Source organism: Oncorhynchus mykiss, chromosome 26 (genome assembly GCF_057628025.1).
Source record: "Oncorhynchus mykiss isolate SJ-2025 chromosome 26, ASM5762802v1, whole genome shotgun sequence".
In the NCBI taxonomy this organism is placed as follows: domain Eukaryota; kingdom Metazoa; phylum Chordata; class Actinopteri; order Salmoniformes; family Salmonidae; genus Oncorhynchus; species Oncorhynchus mykiss.
In genome coordinates this window covers 23898066-23924454 of record NC_143047.1, presented here as the reverse complement: position 1 = coordinate 23924454, position 26389 = coordinate 23898066, and the positions used below count along the sequence as shown (strand labels likewise).

Here is a 26389-nt window from a genome sequence, read left to right as displayed (position 1 = left end):
ACCGCACAACCACCATTATGGTAGGCCTATCTAGCTAAAAAAATATATATATATATATATATGCAGCTTGTTGAGAGGTTAGCAAATAGAAATTACATTTAAAAAAAGTTCCAAGTAATTCTCTTTAAAATTGGTTTTGCTTTATTCCATTACAGGCAGGGCAGTGAGGGGTGGCGGGGGTTAAATACATTCTCAATCTGGGACAGGAAGGAAAGGGTAGGAAACCAGGTAAACATGGACAAGACATCATTGAATTATTTATCTGTCAACACAGACCAATTTCTAAATCAGTTATCAATTTAGTTCAATTCTGCCAATAATCTGTCATATAGATCGTTCTCACTAAATATATTCATTTTTCTTCTCCATACATTTGTACTTTTTCTATATAATGTCAATATTGATATAGATTTGTAATATACCTGTTATCGTAATACAGTCATTTTCTACGTTATTTTATTTATATTTAATATTTTTTATTTATCTTTTACAAAGACAGGAAACAAGACATCTGCATATAAATAAGGACAAAGAAGACACTGCTGTACATGTCATGGTGAAAAGGGAATGTGGCATCTTTCTATGGTGGTGCTGATATTGCCTACACTGGGCCGTGACCCACTGCAGCAAAGCTATTTCACACTGGTTGTTCAACACTGTGCTGGCACAGTAGAGACTGCTGTGAGAGCATGGATTTGGGTGGTGTCAAACTGTAATCTGGCCACAGAGTGAGGCCTGTTGAGTGACACCACAGCAAAGCCAATTCTAAGAGTACAGCTTCTATAGGTCACCACAGTGACCCCTTCATAATGGATGTATTGTATCATAGGTCACTGTAATGACCCCACTTCCTATTATAGAATCTGTCTTTCTGCCATCACCATGGCAGCTAGTGGAGGCTGCTGAGTGGTGAAAGGCTCATAATAATGGCTGGAACAGAGCGAATGGAATCAAACACATAGAAACCATGTTTTTGATACCATTCCGATAATTCCGCTCCAGCTATTACCAAGAGCTCGTCCTCCCCAATTAAGGTGGCACCAACCTCCTGTGATGTTGACACCCAGTACTTTTTCACTTGGACAGAGTTATTTTCCCACAGAGATATTCCCTTATTTTGAGAGTCGGCTGAAATTCACCAGCCTTTCCCAGCAACTGAAAGCCGAACTCATAGAACGCAAACCAAACTGTTACAAGAGTAATAATAAGGATAATAATAACATCAATAATAGTAAGAAACAACAGTAATAAATAATGTAGTATGTCTGATCCAACAAATACAACTGATATGAAATATGTTTGTAAAATGTAGTGAAAGTGGGCACTACAACCCGTACAGTTCAACCTCAATATGCTTGAGATGAACCAGTTTAAAGGGAACCAAAGACATAGAAGTCATTGACATAATTGTGTACCTCAGCAAGACCCCTTTAAGAGGAACAATCTCCTACAGTGCATCTCATGTTTTTTTTAAATAGCATAATTGGCTTGGTACAAACACTTAGAGAGAGACATGTTTTGGGAGATATGCGCCATGGCAGTGGTGTTGGGATAGCTTCCTCATCTTCTCCAGGGCGTTTTAACACAGTTTGAACAGGAATAGACTGATTGGCTATTAAAAGGGAGCGATACCAAAATGTATCTTCTCCCTCTCGGAGTTAAACTTGAAACCTGTATCTTTGTTTTGTCAAAGTGTACATTTTACAGTATTTCACAAACATAAACAATATCACATCTTATAAATACATTTGGCAATACATTTTTGGGCAAAAAGGGGGCAAATTGTGCATTTTGATGTGTGTGAGATGGTCCGTATGTTAGTAAGAGTTACTGACTGACGAGTGAGTTCTGTTAAACAAAATGGATACTACGTTCCTCATGCTATAAAAGACAACCAAAGACCAAAATCACATTCTTAACATTTGTCACAATCACTGTTTTAAGACACATCAATTCTCTATGATCGACACTCCTTCTCTTCCACACTGTCATTCCCTGATAGACCTGAGAAACAAAACGTCTCCTCTCTCTCCTCTCTATTGTTCAGCATCTGTCTCCGTTTTTTTTAACTTTCCTGATATTAAAGAGGAATAAGCTTTAGGAGCTGATGAAGGAGGAGGGTAAGTTAATTGTGATTATGTGCCAATAAAAACCCCACCTAGTGTCTAACTCCTCCCTATCCCTGTTCAGTTGTCTCCCATTTGATAAAGTCACGTCACTGCAGGGCTGTATGCTACCATGTGTTGATGTGAGATAGTGTGTGTTGGAATGACAGTCAGTGGTAAGGCTATTCACCCCAAAGCAGAACAGGCCCCTGGCATGCAGACAGAAATTAAAATGTTTATTACAATAGCAGTGAAAATGCTTTACACAGCTTTTGACACCTGAAAATGGAACAAGAGTTTTTCATCTCAGTCTTATTCATTATGGTCTGCCATGTCATGTCTTTGTAAGGTACTGTAACAGCATAGCAGATTGCATTCCATCGCATGCATGTTCAGTGATACTTTAACATCAGATAGATGCAGCAACGGAATAAGGAAAGAGGAGAGAGAAAGAGTCACGGAGGGACTGAGTGGGCCACTATACCATAGACGCCAGTGTGTTTTCTTCAGGGTAGGGACAGGGAGTGGAGGTTCGTAGTGAGTGCGTGGGAAGGGGTGCTCCGTCGGCGGGAGAGAGGTCATTGAGCTCACCAGAGGAAGAGAGAGGGAATGAGGGTGAGAGGGAGATGCCAGAGGAAGGGTCAGCAGATCCAGCAAAGGTACGCGGGGGCTTGGGGACCAGGTTAGGCTCCATTGTGGCCCGAGCCAGAAGCTGTGTATCGTCCCCCCTCGGTCCTTCCACTGGCCCCTCTCCCTGACCATACGACCCCCGACCGGACTCAGACTCCCCGTCAGACAACTCCAGAGGTGGTGAGCCACTGCCATCCAGCCTAAAGAGAGAGTCCAGGTACTGTGCAAACTCCAGCACTGCCTGGCTAGGGTTGCCGTTGGACAGCTGGGCTGGAGGAGTGGAGGAGGAGGGATGTGACTCTCCTGTCTCTGTTTCCCATCCTTCTACCTCTACTCCCTCCTCCTCCTCCTCCTCATGGCTGATCCGTGGGCTGAGGGGAGCATTAGGGGTGCTGCCTGGGCTGTAAATGCCAGGCATTTGATGGCAAGGGACGACACAAGGCTCTTTTTGTGTGAAAGGCTGACCTACGACACTCTGGGCCAGTGGTGCTGGGGAGTGGTGGCCACTATAGTGCGGGGTGGAAGGGGAGAGCCGCATGGGGTAGTCTGGGGTGGAGCCAGATCCCAGAGGAGTGAAGTAAGGTCCTGCCTCTCCCAGCTCGTGCTCTGGGGTGGCCTGGTAGAGGCAGTCGGCAGCCAGCAGCTCGGTGCGGGAGCTGAGAGAGGGGTTCTCCTCAGGGATAGGTGCATTCAGTTGGAAGGGGAGGCACCCCAGCATGGGCGAGCCCCTGAGTGCAGCTGAGGAGCGTCGGGAGTCCAGGCTGTAGAGGGACTCGGCGTCTGACAGGCTCTCCATCACGGCCAGGGGGGCGTGGCGGTCCCTCAGCTCCACGGTAAGGCGCTCCCTGGCCCCCCGCAGAACCACTGGCACTGGGGGAGGGGGGCACTCCGCAAAGCCATCCAGTGATATCTCAGAGCGAGCACAGGAACTGAGAGGAGGAAAGGAGGGAAAGAGGATGAGAGCAAAGGAAAGAGGGAGATTAGAGGGGAGGGAGGGAATACATTGGAGACAGAATACGGTAGGAATAATATAAGATGGATGTGAGTAAAGAAAGGGAGGTATTAGAGAGTAGAGATGATAGAGATGATAGAGTGATAGAGGAGAGGGGTTGGAGCACAGAGGGGTAGGAGAGAGGGATAAATGGTTACGGTCACACTTCACAATCACTAACAGGTCACTAGACTGCTTCTGTTCTACAGGGGCTAAACCAGACGGGGACGAGGGGACTGTGTACTACAATACGTTGCCACTGATCTGGAGTCAGACCAATGACTGTGGGTCAGAGAGCAAGGACCGTGCATGGGAGAAAGTTAGTGGCAGAGTTAATGCTGTCATGCTTTACTTCTATCTGAACACATAGAAGAACAAACCTTGAAGGACTAGGTACATTCTTGCAGACTCTTGCACATAACATACATTCCTTCATTGCCCAAGATAAAGGAAACACCAACATAAAGTGTCTTAATAGGTTGTAGGGCCACCATGAATCAGAACGGCTTCAATGCACCTTGGTATAGATTCTACACGTGACTGAGACTCTATTGGAGGGATGCAACATAATCATTTTCATGCTCATCCACCATTCAGTGGATAGGGGTATTGTCATCCTATGGGGCAGAGCCATGATAGCTAAAATAAGGTAAAAAATAACAGCCTGCCCAGCATTTTTAGACATAACCCTAAGCATGATGGGATTTTAATTGCTTAACTAACTCAGGAACCACACGTGTGGAAGCACCTGCATTCAGTATACTTTGTATCCTTCATTTACTCAAATGTTTCCATTATTTGGGCAGTTACCTGTACACATGCATGAGATTTTTGATTATAGTCAGTCAGTCATACATGTTCCCAGTCTCTGCCCAGACCCTCCCAAAGCTCCACCCATATCCCAGTGGACTAACCGAACGCTGCTGTTCCTGCGGTGTTGGGTGGTTGGGGTGGGTTGTTGGGAGGCAGGAGGCGGGACGGCTGCCATGAAGATGGTCTCTGGGTTCAGGTCCACCTCGGTTGGGCTCACCATTACCTTAGCAGCCGACAGCAGGGCTGTCTTCCCTTTGTTATAGTTCTCCAGCACCTGTCAATAACACGGTAGGAGGAGCAGTCAATTTACTGCTACCAGCATTGTTGACATTATTGACTGATTTGGAGGCTCTGGAAGGACTGAAGAAGGAGGGAGAGCAGTAACAGTGAACTAAGGTGATCAGTAAGGAGCATTTAAGTGCTGTAGAACTGGAATTGCCTGTATATGTCATTGACATCAACAAGAACAATGGATTGACAGGTAGGCTAGTACAGGAAAAAGTGAATGTTAAGATTATTGAAAACAAGGCATTAGAGACGAGTCAAAACTGTGTCAAGTGAAGGGAAAGATGAAGGTCAGAAACACTAAGTCCATCCACCCTCATTTGTTTAAGCATGATACTTGAATACTGAACAAACCTGGATAGCACAGGCAAACACCAAACCCGAGTAGATACCAAAGTCATGCACTATACCCCTGGATACAAATCTGAGACTTTCACGTTGCTGCAGAAGTATTCCATAATATGTAGGCCTACGCAGATGTATGTGTGGTGTGTACACCCTAAGTAGGTTACTCATCTAAACTAATGAAAAAGAAAAGAGAGCAGAGAGAGCACAGACAACAGTTACTACACACTCATGGTAATCACATCACCACACAGAGAGCACAGACAACAGTTACTACACATTCATGGTAATCACATCACCACACAGAGAGAGCACAGACAACAGTTACTACACACTCATGGTAATCACATCACCACACAGAGAGAGCACAGACAACAGTTACTACACATTCATGGTAATCACATCACCACACAGAGAGCACAGACAACAGTTACTACACATTCATGGTAATCACATCACCACACAGAGAGAGCACAGACAACAGTTACTACACACTCATGGTAATCACATCACCACACAGAGAGCACAGACAACAGTTACTACACACTCATGGTAATCACATCACCACACAGAGAGCACAGACAACAGTTACTACACACTCATGGTAATCACATCACCACACAGAGAGCACAGACAACAGTTACTACACACTCATGGTAATCACATCACCACACAGAGAGCACAGACAACAGTTACTACACACTCATGGTAATCACAACACCACACAGAGAGAGCACAGACAACAGTTACTACACACTCATGGTAATCACATCACCACACAGAGAGCACAGACAACAGTTACTACACACTCATGGTAATCACAACACCACACAAAGAGCACAGACAACAGTTACTACACACTCATGGTAATCACATCACCACACAGAGAGCACAGACAACAGTTACTACACACTCATGGTAATCACAACACCACACAAAGAGCACAGACAACAGTTACTACACACTCATGGTAATCACAACACCACACAGAGAGCACAGACAACAGTTACTACACACTCATGGTAATCACAACACCACACAGGTAAATATATGATTTGTCTTTAATGAGTTAAAACACAAAATGAAAAAAAGCATGATTCAAGAACAACATATCATTAATAAATATGAAAACATGTGGATCACAAGCCATGCATTTTTTAAAACACATTGTGACATGGAATACAACATTACAACATGAACATGACAAATGGCTATAATGAAACATGAAAATAAATGATAATGGGAGTTAACATTGAACAAACATGGATGGTATTGGTATGAAAGCTGTGTGTAACAGGAAGAGATGGACAGAGAGGAAGGTGAGTAAAAACAGTCAGCTAATGATGGGTGTCAATCAGCACAGAAAAAACTAAATGAAGTACAGTACTTTTCTGGACATAATTATAGCACATACTGAGAACCAGGCGAAAGACCAATAAGGCAGCAAGCAGCATGACCTTAATATTTCCATAGCAACAACAACAACAGAAAAATGCACATCACCAACACCCCAGCAGCACCATAGGGGACACAATCAGAAACAAAGCCACCAAGATCAAATACTGTAAAACACATCAACCAGTAGGTGCATCTCCAACAGTGCTCAGAGTGCTCTCCCACAGCGCAGAACAGTACCAGCAAAGTACTGTTCTGCCTCCATGACCAGTGCTTGACTTGGACTGAAATAGGTGCTGGGACTCATTTTGAGTGCTGGTATTGTTCACATTTAGGTGCTTGAGCTAGGAAAAGGAGCTCAAGCAGTAGAAAATGTGAGGTGCAGGTATTCAGCTCTGGTGAGCTCCTGCCCAAGTCAAGCACTGACCATGACTAATAGACAAGCACGTCCTCCCTCTTTGTAACGAGCCCATTGAGATACATTATTAGGTCAATTTATCTTTTGTCTAATTATATCAATGAATTGAGCATAAACCAGGGCTAGCTCAGTGCTCCATCATCTCACTAATATAAAGTGAACTGGTCTGAATGGTCGGAGGTTATTTCAGGCTGGTCAATCTGTACAAGTAGTCATCACTGTCAGGTAACAGGCTACTCTAATTTAAAACCAGCCATTAGAATCTATTTGATGTGACCACACGGTCTACAGGAGCCTGGTGGCCAGTCTGTTTGTGCCATCATGCCAACTGTGGGGGAATCAGAGGACTCAGAGACACTTAGCACATCCTCCTTACTCAGGACACCTTGAGCTGCCAATTAGGAACAGTAGGAGGCCACAAGGAATAATAAGGAGGGGGTTAGTGTTGGAGAAATTGGGGTAACCATGGAAACCTCACTGCATCTAGAGAAAAGTGTGCATTAGTTAGTAAGTAGGTTGTGTGGTGGTTTCTCAATCTGAACAATTTGAAGCTAAAGCAAAGAGCAAGACAGGGTTTGTAAGACTGAAGAGGCAGAGGAGGACTGTGAGCTGGAAAGGAGAGGTAGAGGCTATAACGTTAAACCAGAGGATTTGGGATAGGTTGTGTGGGGGTGGTAGATTGTGTATTTGAAGAGTCTATTTGGAGAGATGAAGGGGTATTGGATAGTAGAGGTTCAGAGGGGCTTGGTGGAAGGGTACTGCAGGGTACACCTGTAAGAGAAGTATATGGGGTCTGTCTGTCATGATTGTGGGGGAAAGGGTAGGCCTGTTTGGGGTGGTACTTGATGCTTGAGGGAGAGAGAGTGGGTGTGACACAGAGGTGTAGAGAACAAGTCAGTTTCCTGAGTAGAGGGGCCATTCGATAATAGGGAGACGGCGGGTTGGTCAACGTGGGAGACGGCGGGTTGGTCAACGTGGGAGACGGCGGGTTGGTCAACGTGGGAGACGGCGGGTTGGTCAACGTGGGAGACGGCGGGTTGGTCAACGTGGGAGACGGCGGGTTGGTCAACGTGGGAGACGGCGGGTTGGTCAACGTGGGAGACGGCGGGTTGGTCAACATGGGAGACGGCGGGTTGGTCAACGTGGGAGATAAAAGTTTGGTCTATTTGCGGGGAGGTATTTGATGGTTCAGTGGGGGGAAGACTACCTCTATAAGAGGAGGGGTAAAGTGTGTTTGGGGAACAGATGGGGTATCTAAGAGGGGTAGATGGCAGCTCTATTTTGGCAGTAGAGGGACAATCTGAAAGAGAACAGGGAGAGGAAATGTATTTGTGGGTATCAGAAGAGCTATCTGAAAGAGGAGAGGTAGAGAGTGAGTCTTTGTGGGGGTTAGAGGAGGTATCTGAAAGAGGAGAGGGAGAGAGTGAGTCTTTGTGGGGGTTAGAGGGGGTATCTGAAAGAGGAGAGGGAGAGGGTGAGTCTTTGTGGGGGTTAGAGGAGGTATCTGAAAGAGGAGAGGGAGAGAGTGAGTCTTTGTGGGGGTTAGAGGAGGTATCTGAAAGAGGAGAGGGAGAGAGTGAGTCTTTGTGGGGGTTAGAGGAGGTATCTGAAAGAGGAGAGGTAAAGAGTGAGTCTTTGTGGGGGTTAGAGGAGGTATCTGAAAGAGGAGAGGGAGAGAGTGAGTATTTGTGGGCATTAGAGGAGGTATCTGAAAGCAGAGGTGTAGAGGGCAGCTCTGTTTCAGAGGTTATGACCACAACAGTGCTGGCTGGTTGGCCCTCATCCTCCATCTCCATTGGCTCTGCACCTGCCTGCTCAGAACTGAGACCAAATGGTTCCAGTACCTGCAGAGACATCATAAGTATCAACACAGACATACAAACACACCACTGCAGTTTCAAATCACACAACACCATGCTTACACCAATACCCAACACACAGCAGACACACTCCAACACCAATGCAGTTTCAATCACACAACACCATGCTTACACCAATACCCAACACACAGCAGACACACTCCAACACCACTGCAGTTTCAAATCACACAACACCATGCTTACACCAATACCCAACACACAGCAGACACACTCCAACACCACTGCAGTTTCAAATCACACAACACCATGCTTACACCAATACCCAACACACAGCAGACACACTCCAACACCAATGCAGTTCCATTAGAGTAACCTCAGTATTGACTAAGCATGTAGTGCCTGTGGAGCAGACCAGACATAACATCCAGCACACCGTCAGTGAACAGCACCCTTCTCCAGCTACCGCACAAGAAAACACGAGGTTAGTTCTAACTATTCATTGAAAACATACAATTGTTAGGAAAGCTCTTACAGACAGAAACCCACAAACACATTCATACATCGAACATTCATCCAGTGTCGTCACCTGCCAACTCAGTGTATGAATGATGTTTGATTCATTGATATTTCCCTCAGTGCATTTCACCAGCGCTCCGATACCTTATTCTGTCACCTTCCCCAACAGAGCATCTGACCAGCACCCCTACACCTTCATTGTATCTACAGGAAACCTCCACTCATCCCATCCAACACACAAAGGAAACCCAGACAGACATGGACAGTGTATCTATTATATTCACAGACCTTGTTGAGTCCCTCCATCACCATGTGAGGCATGTGCTCGTTTAGCATGGCAGGGGAGATGATGACCTCGTTGAAAGACTTGTTATCCCCCCAGAGAGCTGAGTAGGTGGGCTCCTCCTGTCCACAGCTACACACAGAGGGGCATGCTAAATGATATACGCAGCAAAATGATGTATGCATGCACATTTATACCAAAAGTAATGTCTGAGTAAAGCCAGCCTTTTCCCTAGTACAGTTTCTATCCAATTAGCATTAAACATGTCACACTAGATGTGTACTAAACTGATTGGTAGTATACACTGTCCTCACCCACCTGGACTAAAGGAATGCATTTGTGAGGATGCTGTTCAACTAAAATACCGCTAAGCTCACCACAAAGCTCTCAGCATTGGGACTGAACTCCTCCCTATGCAACTGGGTCCTGGACTACCTGACGGGCCGCCCCCAGGTGGTGAAGGTAGGCAACATCACCTCCTTCAAACTGATCCTCAACACGGGAGCCCCACAAGGGTGCGTCCTCAGTCCCCTACTGTACTCCTTGTATACCCACGACTGGGTGGCCTCACACAGTCCCAACTCCATCATCAAGTTCACTGACGACACAACAGTAGTAGGCCTTATTAACAACCATGACGAGACGGCTTACAGAGAGGAAGTAGGCATTCTGATGGTGTTTTGCCAGGTAAACAACCTCTCACTCAATGTCAGCAAAACAAAGGATCTGATTGTGGACTTCAGGAGGAACCAAGCTGGGCACACTCCCATCCTTATCAACAGGGCCGCCCTGGAGACAGTCAAAAACAAAGTTCCTCGGCGTAAGCATCTCCAAGGAGCTGAAATGGTCAAACCACACGGACACCGTGGTGAAAAAGCTTTGGCGCTTAAGATGGTGGAAAGGATAATTGATCTAGATCAAGAATCAGCCACCAATCTGTACACAAAATTCATCCACCTAAAACTTGAAAGCCTTTTACAGGACACTACTCATCCCCTTCACTCAAAACAGATAGATATGGGGACTCTTTTATACAACAGCCATTAGGCTGTATAATAGATAGTCTGTTGGTCCCTCCAGTGTACAGCATATTGTACTTTCACTTTAAATGTGTAGCTATAACACTCTGAATTAATTATTTTTTTGTGGTTTCTGTGTTATGTTATATGTAAAGTCTTTCTTTTTCAATTAAAAAAAATAATGTTTTATCCCCTTTTTCTCCCCAATTTCGTGGTATCCAATTGTCCTTCGTCGGGAGAGACGAAGGTCGAAAGCCATGCGTCCTCCGAAACACAACCCAACCAAGCCGCACTGCTTATTAACACAGCGCGCATCCAACCCGGAAGCCAGCCACACCAATGTGTCGGAAGAAACACCGTGCACCTGGTGACCTTGGTTAGCGTGCACTGTACCCGGCCCGCCACAGGAGTCGCTGGTGCGCGATGAGACAAGGATATCCCTACCGGCCAAACCCTCCCTAACCCGGACGACGCTAGGCCAATTGTGCGACGGACCTCCCGGTCGCGGCCGGCTGCAAAAGAGCCTGGGCGCGAACCCAGAGTCTCTGGTGGCACAGCAGTGCTCTAGACCACTGTGGCACCCGGGAGGCCCTATGTAAAGTATTTTTAAGCACATGGGCAAACAAATCTCCCCCTCGTGGGGGATGGCACGACAGTGACTCTTCAACCTCAGGATTCTGAAGAAATTTGGCCTGTCCCCGAGGGCCCTCACAGTGTCCAACAGGAGCACCATCGAGAGCATACTGTTGGGTTGTATCAACACTGCCGCTGACTGCAAGGCTCTACAGAGGGTGGTATGCTCGGCCAAACGCACCATCGGGTGCATACTGGCTGCCCTCCAGGACACCTCCAACACAAAGTGTTACAGGAAGGCCAAGAAGGTCATCATGGACCTCAGCCACCCGAGCCACGGCCTGTTCTCCCCGATTTCAACACTCAATATAGGAGCATCATGGCAAAAACTGACAGACTGGCCAAGAGCTTCTACCTCCAGACCATCCGGCTGCTGAATAGCCACCACGAGGCAGCTACCTGCTCCCCCTGTCCCTCTCCTGCCCCCCGGACTTCATTTGACCTCCCCCTCAACGGACATTTATCCGCCCACCCCTACCTCCCCCTCAACCCACAATGGACATTTCTCCTTGTTACTCACTCGTCACTCTATGGAGAAGTATCCTTGTTTACACACTTAACTACCTTTAACTGCTGCAGATGTATAGAATTTAAAACAAGCTGTAAATATGTGTCAATATACAGTACATGCCGTCCTGGGATCTTTTTCTATTCTATTTTGACTTTTTATTACTACTATATAAAGAGGATTCCACAGTACCCTGAAACGACATCTGTGACCCTGTGCATGTGACTAATAAACTTTCTTGTGCCATCATTGTAATGCCAGGGCTCTTACCATGTCTCTGAGGGGTGGTTGTGGACCACGTGGATGACCTTGCCCGGGGGGTAGAGGGGGGTGGAGGCTGACAGGGCGATGCTGAGATCACTGGGATGCAGCCAGAGACGGGTGCTGGGGGGCACGGGGGCTGTCTGGGGCTGGGGGCCGTCGTCCACAGGCAGCTCGGACTTAGGAATGCACTTAGTTCCCCCTGCAATGATCCTCCACTGGCAGGGAGATATCAGCAGTTACAACCTATACTGATAGCAGTTACAGCACAGTGTTGATGCTTCCTTTCTGTAGAATATACAGAGCTTGACCCCCCCCCCCCACACACACTTTGCTATCTAATTGGAAATACAGTTAAAGTCGGAAGTTCACATACACCTTAGCGGCTAGCCAAATACATTTAAACTCAGTTTGACAATTCCTGACATTGAATCCTAGTAAAGATTCCCTGTCTTAGGTCAGTTAGGATCACCACTATTTTAAGAATGTGAAATGTCAGAATAATAGTAGAGAGAAGGATTTGTTTCAGCTTTTAATTTTCATCACATTGCCAGGGGGTCAGAAGTTTACATACACTCAATTAGTATTTGGTAGCATTGCCTTGAAATTGTTTAACTTGGGTCAAGCGTTTCAGGTAGCCTTCCACAGGCTTCCCACAATAAGTTGGGTGAATTTTGGCCCATTCCTCTTGACAGAGCTGGTGTAATTGAGTCAGGTTTGTAGGCCTCCTTGCTTGCACACGCTTTTTCAGTTCTGCCCACACATTTTCTATAGGATTGAGGTCATGGTTTGTGATGGCCATACCTTGACTTTGTTGTCCTTAAGCCATTTTGCCACAACGTTGGAAGTATGCTTGGGGTCATTGTCCATTTGGAAGACCCATTTGCGACCAAGCTTTAACTTCCTGACTGATATCTTGAGATGTTACTTCAATATATCCACATAATTTTCCTCTCTCATGATGCCATCTATTTTGGGAAGTGCACCAGTCCCTCCTGCAGCAAATCACCCCTACAACATGATGCTGCCTACCCCGTGCTTCACTGTTGGGATGGTGTTCTTCGGCTTGCAAGCCTCCCCCTTTTTCCTCAAAACATAATGATGGTCATTATGGCCAAACAGTTCTATTTTTGTTTCATCAGACCAGAGGACATTTATCCAAAAAGTCCGATCTTTGTCCCCTTGTGCAGTTGCAAACCGTAGTCTTGCTTTTTTATGGTGGTTTTGGAGCAGTGGCTTCTTCCTTGCTGAGCGGCCTTTCAGGTTACGTCGATATAGGATTTGTTTTACTGTGGATATAGATACTTTTGTACCTGTTTCCTCCAGCATCTTCACAAGGTCCTTTGCTGTTGTTCTGGGATTGATTTGTACTTTTCGCACCACAGTACGTTCATCTCTAGGAGACAGAACGTGTCTCCTTCCTGAGCAGTATAACGACTGTGTGGTCCCATGGTGTTTATACTTGTGTACTATTGTTTGTACAGATGAACGTGGTACCTTCAGCCGTTTGGAAATTGCTCCCAAGGATGAACCAGACTTGTGGAGGTCTACAATTTTGTTTCAGAGGTCTTGGCTCATTTATTTTGATTTTCCCATGATGTCAAGCAAAGAGGCACTGAGTTTGAAGGTAGGCCTTGAAATACATCCACATGTAAACCTCCAATTGACTCAAATGATGTCAATTAGCCTATCAGAAGCTTCTAAAGCCATGACATCATTTTCTGGAATTTTCCAAGCTGTTTAAAGGCACAGTCAACTTAGTGTATGTAAACTCTGACCCACTGGAATTGTGATACATTAAATTATAAGTGAAATAATCTGTCTGTAAACAATTGTTGGAAAAATTACTTGTGTCATGCACAAAGTAGATGTCCTAACCGACTTGCCAAAACTATAGTTTGTTAACAAGAAACATGTGGAGTGGTTGATGACCAAGTTAATGACTCCAACCTAAGTTTTATTTATTTTGTTGAACCTTTATTTAACCAGGAAGGGCTCATTGAGATTTAAAATCTCTTTTTCAAGAGCGTCCTGGCCAAGATGGGCAGCACCAAGTCATTACAAAAATTACAGACAAACAACATGAAAAACTACAAGTAATTAGGTAAAAACCATAGAATTCACAAGAGTATAACAAAATCAAAAACAGCAAATTAAAAAAGTTGACAGGTCAGGGAATCAGTCTCAAGATCATTCATCAGTGATTTAAAAATACTCATCGGGACAAATTCTTCCAGTTTAAAATATTTTGTTAGACGTTCCAAGACGATGGCACAGAGTACATAAAAGCCCTTTTACCAAATTCAGTTCGGACATTTGGAACAGTTAGCAGGAAAAAGTCCAGCGAACGAATAGAGTACCCACCACATTTATGAACAATAAAAATGCCCAAATAAAAAGGTAGTAAACCCAAAAAGGCTTTGTAAATTAAAGTATACCAGTGACTGAGCCTACGAGTGACTAGAGAAGGCCAGCCAACCCTGGTATACAAAGTGCAGTGGTGCGTAAGGGTTTTGCAGTTTAAAATAAATATATGTGTATGTAAACCTGCGACTTCAACTGTACATGCGCTACCTTGGGCTTGTCGCTCTTCTGTAAGACTTCCAGCAGGTGGCGCCGAAACCCCTCCAACTGAGAGAGACCGATCCTATGAGACAAACAGGAGAGAAATGAGTACAGCTGTACACCATGACAGATATGATACTTGAAATAGGTGGGGTTTCTACATATATGACATACCTTGGGACAAGGTCCTTTCCCAAAACGACAGAAGTGACAAACTCTTTGGAGTACTCCATGGCATCCTCACTAGAAACAAAATGACGAGGAGAGTCAAATCAAATCTAATTTTATTGGTCACATAGACATATTTAGCAGATGTTACTGCGGGTGTAGCAAAATGCTTGTCAGAGACACAAAAAGTGAAAGAGGATGTGAAAAAAGGAAGAGCGGGTCAGAGTGTGATGTGTACCCTTCTCTTTCCCTCCATCACCACAAACTGTTGCTGCTGAATTTCCAACCAGATGTTTTCCACACACAAAAATCATGAGTCTGATCTCATTCCAACTGGATAAATAATTCAACATCTCTCCACAGCAAGCGTCGATGTGTAGAGGAATCAAGGCCAGCGATGAGTTGCCCTTCGATAAAAAGCATCCAAGATATTGACATCGGTGTTACAAACGGGATTGGGATCTAATCAATATCAATAGATAAGATCAGAGACAAATAGACTTGATCACGAGACACGACTGACAAATATGAAGAAGATCTCAGCACAGAAAACACTGGTGTATACAGAGATGGTGCTTCTGAGTTCCCTGCTTTATGCTATAACCTAGAAACTGGATGACTTGACAAAAGGCCTCTACCTCATCTGATCAGCAGAGATAATCTAGAACCAGTTCTAACCACAAATGACCTTCTCAGAACAGCACTGGACAGGCAGAGCACTGGAACATGTCGGTATGTTCACACAACCTCTTTCACCATGATTTACATCGCAAATCCAGTATGAGGGGACTGGCAGCTTTATAGAGATTATTCAGCTTTGCCACAAGGCAAAAAGAAACAAGCCCCATAATAGAGCCTAATATCTACCGAAAGAAACAAGCCCCATACTAGAGGCTAATATCTACTGAAAGAAACAAGCCCCATACTAGAGGCTAATATCTACTGAAAGAAACAAGCCCCATAATAGAGGCTAATATCTACTGAAAGAAACAAGCCCCATAATAGAGGCTAATATCTACTGAAAGAAACAAGCCCCATAATAGAGCTTAATATCTACTGAAAGAAACTAGCCCCATAATAGAGGCTAATATCTACTGAAAGAAACTAGCCCCATAATAGAGCCTAATATCTACTGAAAGAAACAAGCCCCATAATAGAGGCTAATATCTACTGAAAGAAACAAGCCCCATAATAGAGGCTAATATCTACTGAAAGAAACAAGCCCCATAATAGAGGCTAATATCTACTGAAAGAAACAAGCCCCATAATAGAGGCTAATATCTACTGAAAGAAACAAGCCCCATAATAGAGGCTAATATCTACTGAAAGAAACAAGCCCCATAATAGAGCCTAATATCTACTGAAAGAAACAAGCCCCATAAAAGAGCCTAATATCTACTGAAAGAAACAAGCCCCATACTAGAGGCTAATATCTACTGAAAGAAACAAGCCCCATAATAGAGCCTAATATCTACTGAAAGAAACAAGCCCCATAAAAGAGCCTAATATCTACTGAAAGAAACTAGCCCCATAATAGAGCCTTATATCTACTGAAAGAAACGAGCCCCATAATAGAGGCTAACATCTACTGAAAGACACACATGGACATGTTACACAGTGATCTTATGATGGTTGAAGGTGAGACGTTTTAGTGTGCGTGTTTAGTGTACTATCAGTAATTTAGTTCCCAATGCAATTCCAGCCTATACAAGCAATGGGATATGGATGTCTGATGCAAAGTTCTTGATCCGAGTAGGTCTTTGTGCTTTCTGTCCTGTTGCAATAGCTATAAGTGGCTACAAGCAATGGGCCGAGCAAATACATCTACCATATAGTTTGATGACATGATGAAGGCCATAGTTACCTCAGAAGGCCACCTGGTGGAGAGTAGGAGTAGCACTGCAGTGTGGGGTACTGGGGGCGGAGCAGGAAGGACAGGATGGCTGCAGTACCGGCACCAAGGGAGTGTCCCACTATCACCAGCCCATAGTGCATGGTTCCCTTACCCTGAGAAAAACATTAGGTTTAGACTTGTACACACGCACACACACACACTCTTCTAATGCTGTTCCCATGAAAGTGTAAGTTACGTAAACATGTATTACATTTCAACCAATATACACAAATCCTTTCTACACAGATTAGAATTATACTCTTATACACATACACCTAACCCCCCCCCCACACACTTGAACAAAATCTTATATTTATTTTAATGCTCTGTTCCCATGAAAGTGTTAGTTAGACAAACGTATTACATTTCAACTAATATACACAAATCCTTTCTACCACACTCCACACTGAGACATATCCACATATTCATCACTCATGTACCAAATCTCTTCCAAAGGCTTGTGACAAGATCATTTCCTGCTCCAGTTTCTTCTTAATGTACTCTGCTGAGTAAACCATCCCCTGAGAGAAGAAGAGAGGAAGGGAGGAGAGAGGGAGAGGCAGACTGTTACATTCCATTCATCTTTGCTTCACTTCAGCCTCTATTAAATAATTTTAATCTACTAATTTTACATCTATAAATCATTCCACTTTTGAGAAGTGAAATGGCCCCTGCGCTTTGGGAGCATATTGGACCAATATCTCTTCGGGATGGCTTGTAAGAGGGTGAAGAGACACCCAAGGGAACCTTTGATATGACTAGTTCTGGCTGGGTGAGTGCATTCTGACCTTGTGGCCCAGCCAGTTTCCATGCTGCTCCTCCACTGGCAGACGCTCAGAGTCCCCTGTGAGATCCGTCAGGGCATCCTAACATAACACACACACGCGAGAGAGAGAAAAAACATGTTATTATACTACTACATGCACTTAAAGAGATTCTCTGGTACTTTTGTAAACTTTTTAGCCAGTAGTTCTGAAAGTAGCAATCACAAGCCAAAAGTGGTCCCTGAAAATTGTGTACTACTTCACGCGTGCAGATATGTGCACCATATCATTGCTCTCTGTCTCCCGGCAACCTCATTGGATTACACTGGGCAGGCCTATACTAGCTGTCACTCAGCGGCAGGTAGCCTAGCGGTTAGAGCTTCGGGACCGTAACCGAAAGGTTGCTTGTTCGAATCTCTGAGCTGGCAACGTGGAAAAATCTGCCCTTCTGCCCTTGAGCAAGGCAGATGTCAATTAAGGCAGCCACACGGCACCTCTCTGATTCAGTTGCTGGGTTGAATGCAGAAGACACATTTTGGTTGAATGCATTCAGTTGTGCCACGGACCCTTTCAAACTGTACTCATTGGCCAGAACTCAAATTGCTAGGGGGCTGGGCCACATTGGCATGGCACAGCTTGAAGAAAACAGTCGCTTTCAAACTAGGGATTTCATGGCTAATTGAGGTATAACAGTAATTCTGCTCATAGATTATGCATGTATGAACTACACATTGACACATCTAGACCAAAGTGTGAGGTTTAAAAAATACTTTCTTAGTTGTCGGAGCATAACTTTAAGTGGAGGAGGTGATAACAAAAGATGAAAGACAAGAGAGACAGTGTGTGTGTGTGTGAGACAGAGAGAGACAGTGTGTGTGTGTGTGTGAGACAGAGAGAGACAGTGTGTGTGTGTGTGTGAGAGAGAGAGAGACAGTGTGTGTGTGTGTGAGAGAGAGAGAGAGAGAGACAGTGTGTGTGTGTGTGAGAGAGAGAGAGAGAGAGACAGTGTGTGTGTGTGTGAGAGAGAGAGAGAGAGACAGTGTGTGTGTGTGTGAGAGAGAGAGAGAGAGAGTGTGTGTGTGTGAGAGAGAGAGAGAGAGAGACAGTGTGTGTGAGAGAGAGAGAGAGAGAGACAGTGTGTGTGTGTGTGAGAGAGAGAGAGACAGTGTGTGTGTGTCTGAGAGAGAGAGACAGTGTGTGTGAGAGAGAGAGAGAGAGAGAGACAGTGTGTGTGTGAGAGAGAGAGAGAGAGAGACAGTGTGTGTGTGTGTGAGAGAGAGAGTGTGTGTGAGAGAGAGAGAGAGACAGTGTGTGTGAGAGAGAGAGAGAGACAGTGTGTGTGTGTGTGAGAGAGAGAGAGAGAGACAGTGTGTGTGAGAGAGAGAGAGAGAGAGACCGTGTGTGTGTGAGAGAGAGTGTGTGTGAGAGAGAGAGAGAGAGAGAGAGACAGTGTGTGTGTGTGAGAGAGAGAGAGAGAGAGACAGTGTGTGTGTGAGAGAGAGCGAGAGAGAGAGAGAGACAGAGAGACAGTGTGTGTGTGTGTGTGTGAGAGAAAGAGCGAGAGAGACCGTGTGTGTGTGAGAGAAAGAGCGAGAGAGACCGTGTGTGTGTGTGAGAGAAAGAGCGAGAGAGACCGTGTGTGTGTGTGAGAGAAAGTGCGAGAGAGACCGTGTGTGTGTGTGAGAGAGAGCGAGAGAGACAGAGAGACCGTGTGTGTGTGTGTGAGAGAGAGCGAGAGAGACAGAGCGAGAGAGACAGAGAGCGAGAGAGACAGAGAGCGAGAGAGACAGAGAGCGAGAGAGACAGAGAGCGAGAGAGACAGAGAGCGAGAGAGACAGAGAGCGAGAGAGACAGAGAGCGAGAGAGACAGAGAGCGAGAGAGACAGAGAGCGAGAGAGACAGAGGGCGAGAGAGACAGAGGGCGAGAGAGACAGAGGGCGAGAGAGACAGAGGGCGAGAGAGACAGAGGGCGAGAGAGACAGAGGGCGAGAGAGACAGAGGGCGAGAGAGACAGAGGGCGAGAGAGACAGAGAGCGAGAGAGACAGAGAGCGAGAGAGACAGAGAGCGAGAGAGACAGAGGGCGAGAGAGACAGAGAGCGAGAGAGACAGAGAGCGAGAGAGACAGAGAGCGAGAGCTCTATTTCCGCAAGTAAAGAAAAAACTATTTTGATGTGAGAAAAATAACTGACATTTTAAATAGATGGGTTGACACATATTTGAGGGGAGTTCTGAATACTGCTAGCAAGTGCAACACATTCTCTTCCTGCTCCAGTTAAATAATAGTCTCCTTTCCTTGGACACTAAGAAAAGTTACCTCATAAATTATAAAGTATAGTGATTTTACAGTACTTGAACAAAATTGAGCCCATAGAATGTTTAGCCAACAAGAGAGGGGGTGTGGGAGTTCAGTTGAAGACGGAGAGGTTTCATGGGAATATGATGTCATAGAACTGTGAGGAATTTAACTTCACTGAAAGTGGTTGTATTGCATAACATTGTATTGTGCTCCATGATTGACTGACATGGACTTTGGTGACTATCTGGTCATTCACTTGTGAGTCATCGTCTGTATCCCAAATAGCACCTTTTGGCCTATATAGTGGTGCAGTCTTTTTGGGAGATGCCATCACCCTCTCTCTATTTTTAAACACTACATGCACAACATTGACCAGAAGCTCTTGTCAAAAGTGTTGCAATAAATAGGGAATAGATTGCCATTTGGGACACAACCATGGTAGTTAGATGACTCTCTGGTCAGTCACTTGTGAGTCATTGGTTTGTCACTGTGTCTTACTTTGGGGGACAGGGTTCCTCGAATGCTGATGACAACTTTCTTTTTCCCATGATCCACAGCCACAAAGAAAGGTGTCTCGTAAACCTATGAAGGGGAGAAAGAGAACAGCGAGAGGTAGCAGCTAAATCTATTTATTTTGGTTACACACATCAATCAAAGGCATCGCAGAAGAAACAGCCAAGGACTATAATGATGCCTTCCATCATGGAGTGTCCTGGCCTAACTCCCTCTGATGAGTCTGCAGAGTCCAGACCCTCCACTCTTCTGCTAGCTAGCCTGCATGGTGTGGTTTAATGGATGGAAAATCAGACTTGGCCCAGTTAACAGAGAAGTCTGCTTTACAAATCAGTCAGTGTGTTTTGAGTACTCCCTTTCTCGCTACGGCAACGTCCCTCTGCAAACGGAAAATAATTAACAGGTGTAATATTTTGGATGTGATTGGGATAGTATTTGTTCAGTCAGCCACTTGGCAGTGTGATTTACTTCCCTTGGTACAGAGCAATATAAGGTGTTATATTACATATACTGTATTATTGAGGGAACTAAGTGCAATATATCATTGAGGTATCATTTAAAGAAACAATTCCAAGGAGAGTGATTCAGCAGATTGTTGACTGACAGACAATATGACAAATCACACACCTGTTCAACTGTACTTTGCAAATTGCTTCTACTAACACTGCATGTTGTATCTTCCGTATTCTACTCATGCCTGGTAATTGTCCAGACTGACCCCTGACCTCTAAGTCTGTCACGCGTCCATTTGGTACTCACCGCGTCGTGCCAGGATGTGTAGACAACATGGACCTGCTTCAGCTCTCTGTCCAGGAAGTGGCGGCGGATAGCCAGGACGTTACAGCCACAACAGTTATCCTCCTCCACTGTCACTGTCTGGGACAGCCTAGAGCCAGACCCTGATGTACAGCTGAGAGAGAGATGGAGGGAGGGAGAGAGAAAGAGAGTAGTGGACAGACACAAAGAGACGAGAGAGGAAAATGGAGAGAGGAAGAGAGAGAGCGAGATGGAGAGATTACTACAATAGGTCCTTAGATTGAGTGTGTGAGTCTAAAACACAAACATATCTGTGTGATTCAGTGTATTTAGGTCTTTGTATCACTAGTCAAGTGGTTAGTGCGTGGGTCAGTGTTTTGTCTGAACAGTGGAGTGGAACACGCTGTGTGTCAGTGCTCCATTGTTTGTTTACCCACTGTGTCAGAGAGTGGGGTCTGACCAGAGTGTTATTGTCCCAGTGGATTACCACTTTGTCAATACTGATGAATGTGAAATGTGAAACCGGTGTAAGTGCATGGGATGGGAGGGAGGCAGGCAGGCAGACTTACTGGCAGGAGCTGGCCAGGCGGCACAGCCCACAGGCAGGCTTCCTTATCAGGTACATGGGCCAGCCATACGCTGCCAGGGCAAACAGCATGTAGTAACACACCTCCTTGTACATGCCCATCTCCGTCTGAGGGACACACACACACAATGTTAAAAATACATCCAAAACAGAGACAGAGGCTACACCGCTGCCTTAGAGGTTCAATATAAATCCACAAACACACACTCACCGAGTTCTTAAGGTCCAGGTATTTGGTGTTGCGAGTTACAGGCATTCCAGATAAGAAGGCTAAAATGTCATTGTTGGCCTGAGGGAGAAAAACAACAATTTCACACATTGGAATATACAGTACTAGTAAGACCATGTCAAACATAAACACACACAGGCCCTCCAACTCTGTTAGCATTTTACCTATCCCCCCATCCCTCTCTCTTTCTCTCTCCACCTTGGTCCCCATCCCCTGTTACCTGGTCCAGGATGGCACCTCTGTTAGACCTCTGTCTCTGGCGAAGCAGCACCAGGCCAGCTATGATGTCACTAGGCACAATGTCCAGATCTCTGAAGAACTCTGCAAACAGGCTGGCCACCTCGGAATACGCATCCTAACGGGAGAGGAGAGATAGAGGTTGAACCATGAATAACCACAAGAACAGATCCTAACCACAACCATTGCTTCTCACTGAATAAATTGTTTCATGCAGGAAGTTGGGTGACAGATAGAGGAACAAGAATGATATTTCCCTCACAGACTGTGTGTCCTGGGCTCGGGTGCAGCACATGAAGAACTTCAGTCTCCTGCTCCAGCTGCTGGCTTGGCCCTCCTCTAGCCGGTGTCTGAGGAAGGGAGGCACAGCAGGATGGTTACCTTAGTGTGCTGTGCTGGGTGCAGAGTAGGGCAGAGAGGGTAGTAGAGTGTAGGGCAGACGGTAGTAGTGTGTAGGGAAGAGGGTACCAACCTGAGGGTGCAGGTGGTATACTCTGTAGAGATGGTAGTGTGTAGGGCAGAGGGTACCAACCTGAGGGTTTAGAGATGGTAGTGTGTAGGGCAGATCGTACCAACCTAAGGGTGTACAGACGGTAGTATGCAGGGAAGAGGGTACCAACCTAAGGATGTACAGACGGTAGTATGCAGGGAAGAGGGTACCAACCTGAGGGTGTAGGTGGTGAGGTTGCGTTGGCGTCGCCGGGTGGCTTTCAGTTTGACAAAGGTGCGTCCCGTGGGGTCAAAGGTACACATGAGGGTGAAGCACACGCTGAAAATCACCAGCCAATTGCACACTACAATCCCTGGGGAAGACAGGGAGGAGAAAGGATAGTTTTGATATATTGTGATCTTGATAACTAACCACGCAAATGTGTAAGAAAAGCGAAACATGCCCATGGGCATTTCTACTCCATTACTTTGTTTTACAAGTCCGTCCTGGTTCTTTCTTTGAAGATTACTCTAGTCTACAACATGCTTACTCCATTGATTGCTGCTCCCTCATACTCCCTCTCGAACTCACCCAAAGCAAGGTTCTTGGCAGTGACATCAGAGCACGGTTGGTAGTATTGGAAAAGCCAGGCGATCCCCACCACTGCATATACCAACTCCACCAACAAGATGGCTGAAAGAGAAAGCAGGGAGGAAGAGAGGGAAGTGAAACACAGGGAAACAACATTACTCAATATTGTGAAATTAGACAGGATATTCTGAGAACAGGTTGAGTATACAGTGCCTTAGGGAAGTAAAAAATAAAAACAAATGCATAAAAAAATGAAAAACGAAATACCTTATTTACAGTTGAAGTCAGAAGTTGACATACACTTAGGTTGGAGTCATTAAAACTTGTTTTTCAACCACTCCACAAATGTCTTGTTAACAAACTATAGTTTTGGCAAGTCGGTTAGGACATCTACTTTGTGCATGACAAGTAATTTTTCCAACAATTGTTTACAGACAGATTATTTCACTTATAATTCACTGTATCACAATTCCAGTGGGTCAGAAGTTTACATACACTAAGTTGACTGTGCCTTTAAACAGCTTGGAAAATTCCAGACAATTATGCCATGGCTTTAGAAGCTTCTGATAAATGATGTCAATTAGCCTGAGTCAATTGGAGGTGTACCTGTGGATGTATTTCAAGGCCTACCTTCAAACTCAGTGCCTCTTTGCTTGCCATCATGGGAAAATCAAAATAAATGAGCCAAGACCTCTGAAACAAAATTGTAGACCTCCACAGGTCTGGTTCATCCTTGGGAGCAATTTCCAAACACCTGAAGGTACCACGTTCATCTGTACAAACAATAGTACGCAAGTATAAACACCATGGGACCACGCAACCATCATACCGCTCAGGAAGGAGATGCGTTCTGTCTCCTAGAGATGAACGTACTTTGGTGTGAAAGGTACAAATCAATCCCAGAACAACAGCAAAGGAGCCTGTGAAGATGCTGTAGGAAACAGGTATAAAAGTATCTATATCCACAGTAAAACGAGTCCTATATCGACATAACCTGAGGCCGCTCAGCATGGAAGAAGCCACTGCTCCAAAACTGCCATAAAAAAGCCAGACTACGGTTTGCAACTGCACATGGGAACAAAGATCGTACTTTTTGGAGAAATGTCCTCTGGTCTGATGAAACAAAAATAGAACTGTTTGGCCATAATGACCATCATTATGTTTGGAGGAAAAAGGGGGAGGCTTGCAGGCCGAAGAACACCATCCCAACAGTGAAGCACGGGAGAGGCAGCATCATGTTGTGGGGGTGCTTTGCTGCAGGAAGGACTGGTGCACTTCACAAAATGGCATCATGAGGGAGGAAAATTATGAGGATATATTGAAGCAACATCTCAAGATATCAGTCAGGAAGTTAAAGCTTGGTCGCAAATGGGTCTTCCAAATGGACAATGACAATGATTTGTTTTCACACAATTTATTGTGGGAAGCTTGTGGAAGGCTACCCAAAATGTTTGACCCAAGTTAAACAATTTCAAAGCAATGTTACCAAATACTAATTGATGGTATGTAAACTTCTGACCCACTGGGAATGTGATGAAATAAACAAAAGCCAAAATAAATCACTCTACTATTATTCTGACATTTCACATTCTCTCTTTAAATGACTCTTTAATGACTTCAACTGTATATAGTGTGTCTGTGATAACATGCGGGTGTGTCTTACCTAGTCGTATGTAGATGACATATTGCACAGCTTCTCTGGGCTGTGTGTAGAGGATGCTGCCTCTCATACTCAGCCATATGATGGCGCTCTCACAGATCAGGCAGCTGACCAAGATGCCCAGGTACCCCCGGCCATGGTCCACCAGGGTGACCGAGCAGGACTGGTCCGAGCCATAGGGCAGGCCGAACAGAACCACAGACAGAACCACCAGCCTGGGAGGGAGGGGCATGGTCACAATAATGGCACACCCATGGTTCAGACAACATTTTCGGGGGGGTAAGTATTCCATCTCATATATAGCTTCATACTTTTAGCTTGGTGAGGGGACTCCTGACCAAAGACAGACACAGGAACATACACTCACAGAGAAAAACATCCAAACGCAGTGCTCACCAGATGCAGTGCAGTAGAAAGAGGAAGAGGGCGGGCAGCACTAGGTCATCACTGCCAACTGACCAGCGCCGCCGAAACATCACCATACCAGGCATCACTGCCCTGTGAGGGAAAGAGGAAGAAAACAGCAAGTTACGACACAAATCTTTACAACCTTGAACAAAAGAGAGCTTAAAATAGTGGTTAAACACACACCCTTGGCTTTAATAAATCCTGCCCACAGTACCCAGCATCGCTGCCCTCTGAGAAAGCAAGAGGAAGAGAGGACGAGAAATAAAAACAGTGTCCACATCATGGTGTGATCAAAGGCCAGACCCTCTTTCCCCACTGACCAGCTTTCATAATAGCCAAGACTTCCTCAAAGCTCTGCTGCATCAGTCAGACTACAGCAGAACTATCAGTACGCTCTGTTTCTCCTCACAATTGAAGCTCTCCAGATGGAAAGAGAGAGGTGAAATTGAAATATGGAGGGAGAGAGTGTAAGAGGGGGGAGGGAGGGAGACAGTGGGGTAAAGGCTAAAATAGTTTGTGGACAACGTGGACCAGGTAATGAGTGAGGGTGTGAGAGAGGACTTGTTTTGATGGGTCTGTTCGTTACGTTGCTCTGGCAACGTGAACACCGCTTTCATTCTTCCCTTCCCTTTATCCAAAAGGGCAGTCGAAAACAAGTCAAGTGCCTTAGGCCTAGATTGAACTGAAGTACAAGAGCGGGAGAGCGTGAGGGATCTGGAGATGTGGCTAGCCTTAGGCCTAGATTGAACTGAAGTAAAAGAGCAGGAGAGCGTGAGGGATCTGGAGATGTGGCTAGCCTTAGGCCTAGATTGAACTGAAGTAAAAGAGCAGGAGAGCGTGAGGGATCTGGAGATGTGGCTAGCCTTAGGCCTAGATTGAACTGAAGTAAAAGAGCAGGAGAGCGTGAGGGATCTGGAGATGTGGCTAGCCTTAGGCCTAGATTGAACTGAAGTACAAGAGCGGGAGAGCGTGAGGGATCTGGAGATGTGGCTAGCCTTAGGCCTAGATTGAACTGAAGTAAAAGAGCAGGAGAGCGTGAGGGATCTGGAGATGTGGCTAGCCTTAGGCCTAGATTGAACTGAAGTAAAAGAGCAGGAGAGCGTGAGGGATCTGGAGATGTGGCTAGCCTTAGCCTATAGTGGTATACCATTAGCATATTTTGTCAAAACAGAAGCAAAGCCCACTGTCACAAAACACATGGGTAGCAGATGGTTAAAACCGTGGAAGGAACGCCTAGTGTGACAGTGTGCCAAGTTTGTGACTCTCATT

The 26389-nt window shown here is 45.3% G+C and overlaps 1 protein-coding gene across 7 annotated transcripts in view; it reads right to left on the bottom strand.

The window, feature by feature from the left end:
- Positions 1 to 123: 123 nt before the first annotated feature.
- Positions 124 to 26389, bottom strand: part of LOC110506667 (diacylglycerol lipase-alpha) — a 42790-nt gene continuing 16524 nt past the window's right edge. The window contains exons 1-21 of one of the 7 annotated variants that reach the window (XM_090222482.1): positions 25304 to 25420; positions 25109 to 25210; positions 24716 to 24927; positions 23053 to 23154; positions 22696 to 22834; positions 22504 to 22563; positions 22294 to 22381; positions 22015 to 22149; positions 21777 to 21854; positions 21549 to 21673; positions 20983 to 21133; positions 20209 to 20292; positions 17438 to 17515; positions 17090 to 17170; positions 16620 to 16762; positions 14762 to 14830; positions 14597 to 14669; positions 12032 to 12240; positions 9607 to 9733; positions 4641 to 4813; positions 124 to 3664 (exon numbers count right to left, since the gene is read on the bottom strand). In XM_090222482.1, coding sequence (XP_090078608.1) covers positions 2584 to 3664; positions 4641 to 4813; positions 9607 to 9733; positions 12032 to 12240; positions 14597 to 14669; positions 14762 to 14830; positions 16620 to 16762; positions 17090 to 17170; positions 17438 to 17515; positions 20209 to 20292; positions 20983 to 21133; positions 21549 to 21673; positions 21777 to 21854; positions 22015 to 22149; positions 22294 to 22381; positions 22504 to 22563; positions 22696 to 22834; positions 23053 to 23154; positions 24716 to 24927; positions 25109 to 25203 — 3303 coding nt within the window. In that variant the 5' untranslated portion in view covers positions 25204 to 25210; positions 25304 to 25420 and the 3' untranslated portion in view covers positions 124 to 2583. Of the gene's footprint in view, positions 3665 to 4640; positions 4814 to 6212; positions 8827 to 9606; positions 9734 to 12031; positions 12241 to 14596; positions 14670 to 14761; positions 14831 to 16619; positions 16763 to 17089; positions 17171 to 17437; positions 17516 to 20208; positions 20293 to 20982; positions 21134 to 21548; positions 21674 to 21776; positions 21855 to 22014; positions 22150 to 22293; positions 22382 to 22503; positions 22564 to 22695; positions 22835 to 23052; positions 23155 to 24715; positions 24928 to 25108; positions 25211 to 25303; positions 25508 to 26389 lie in introns of those variants that run through there. The other 6 variants (XM_021586457.3, XM_090222483.1, XM_021586458.3 and 3 more) reach the window with 6 other exon arrangements.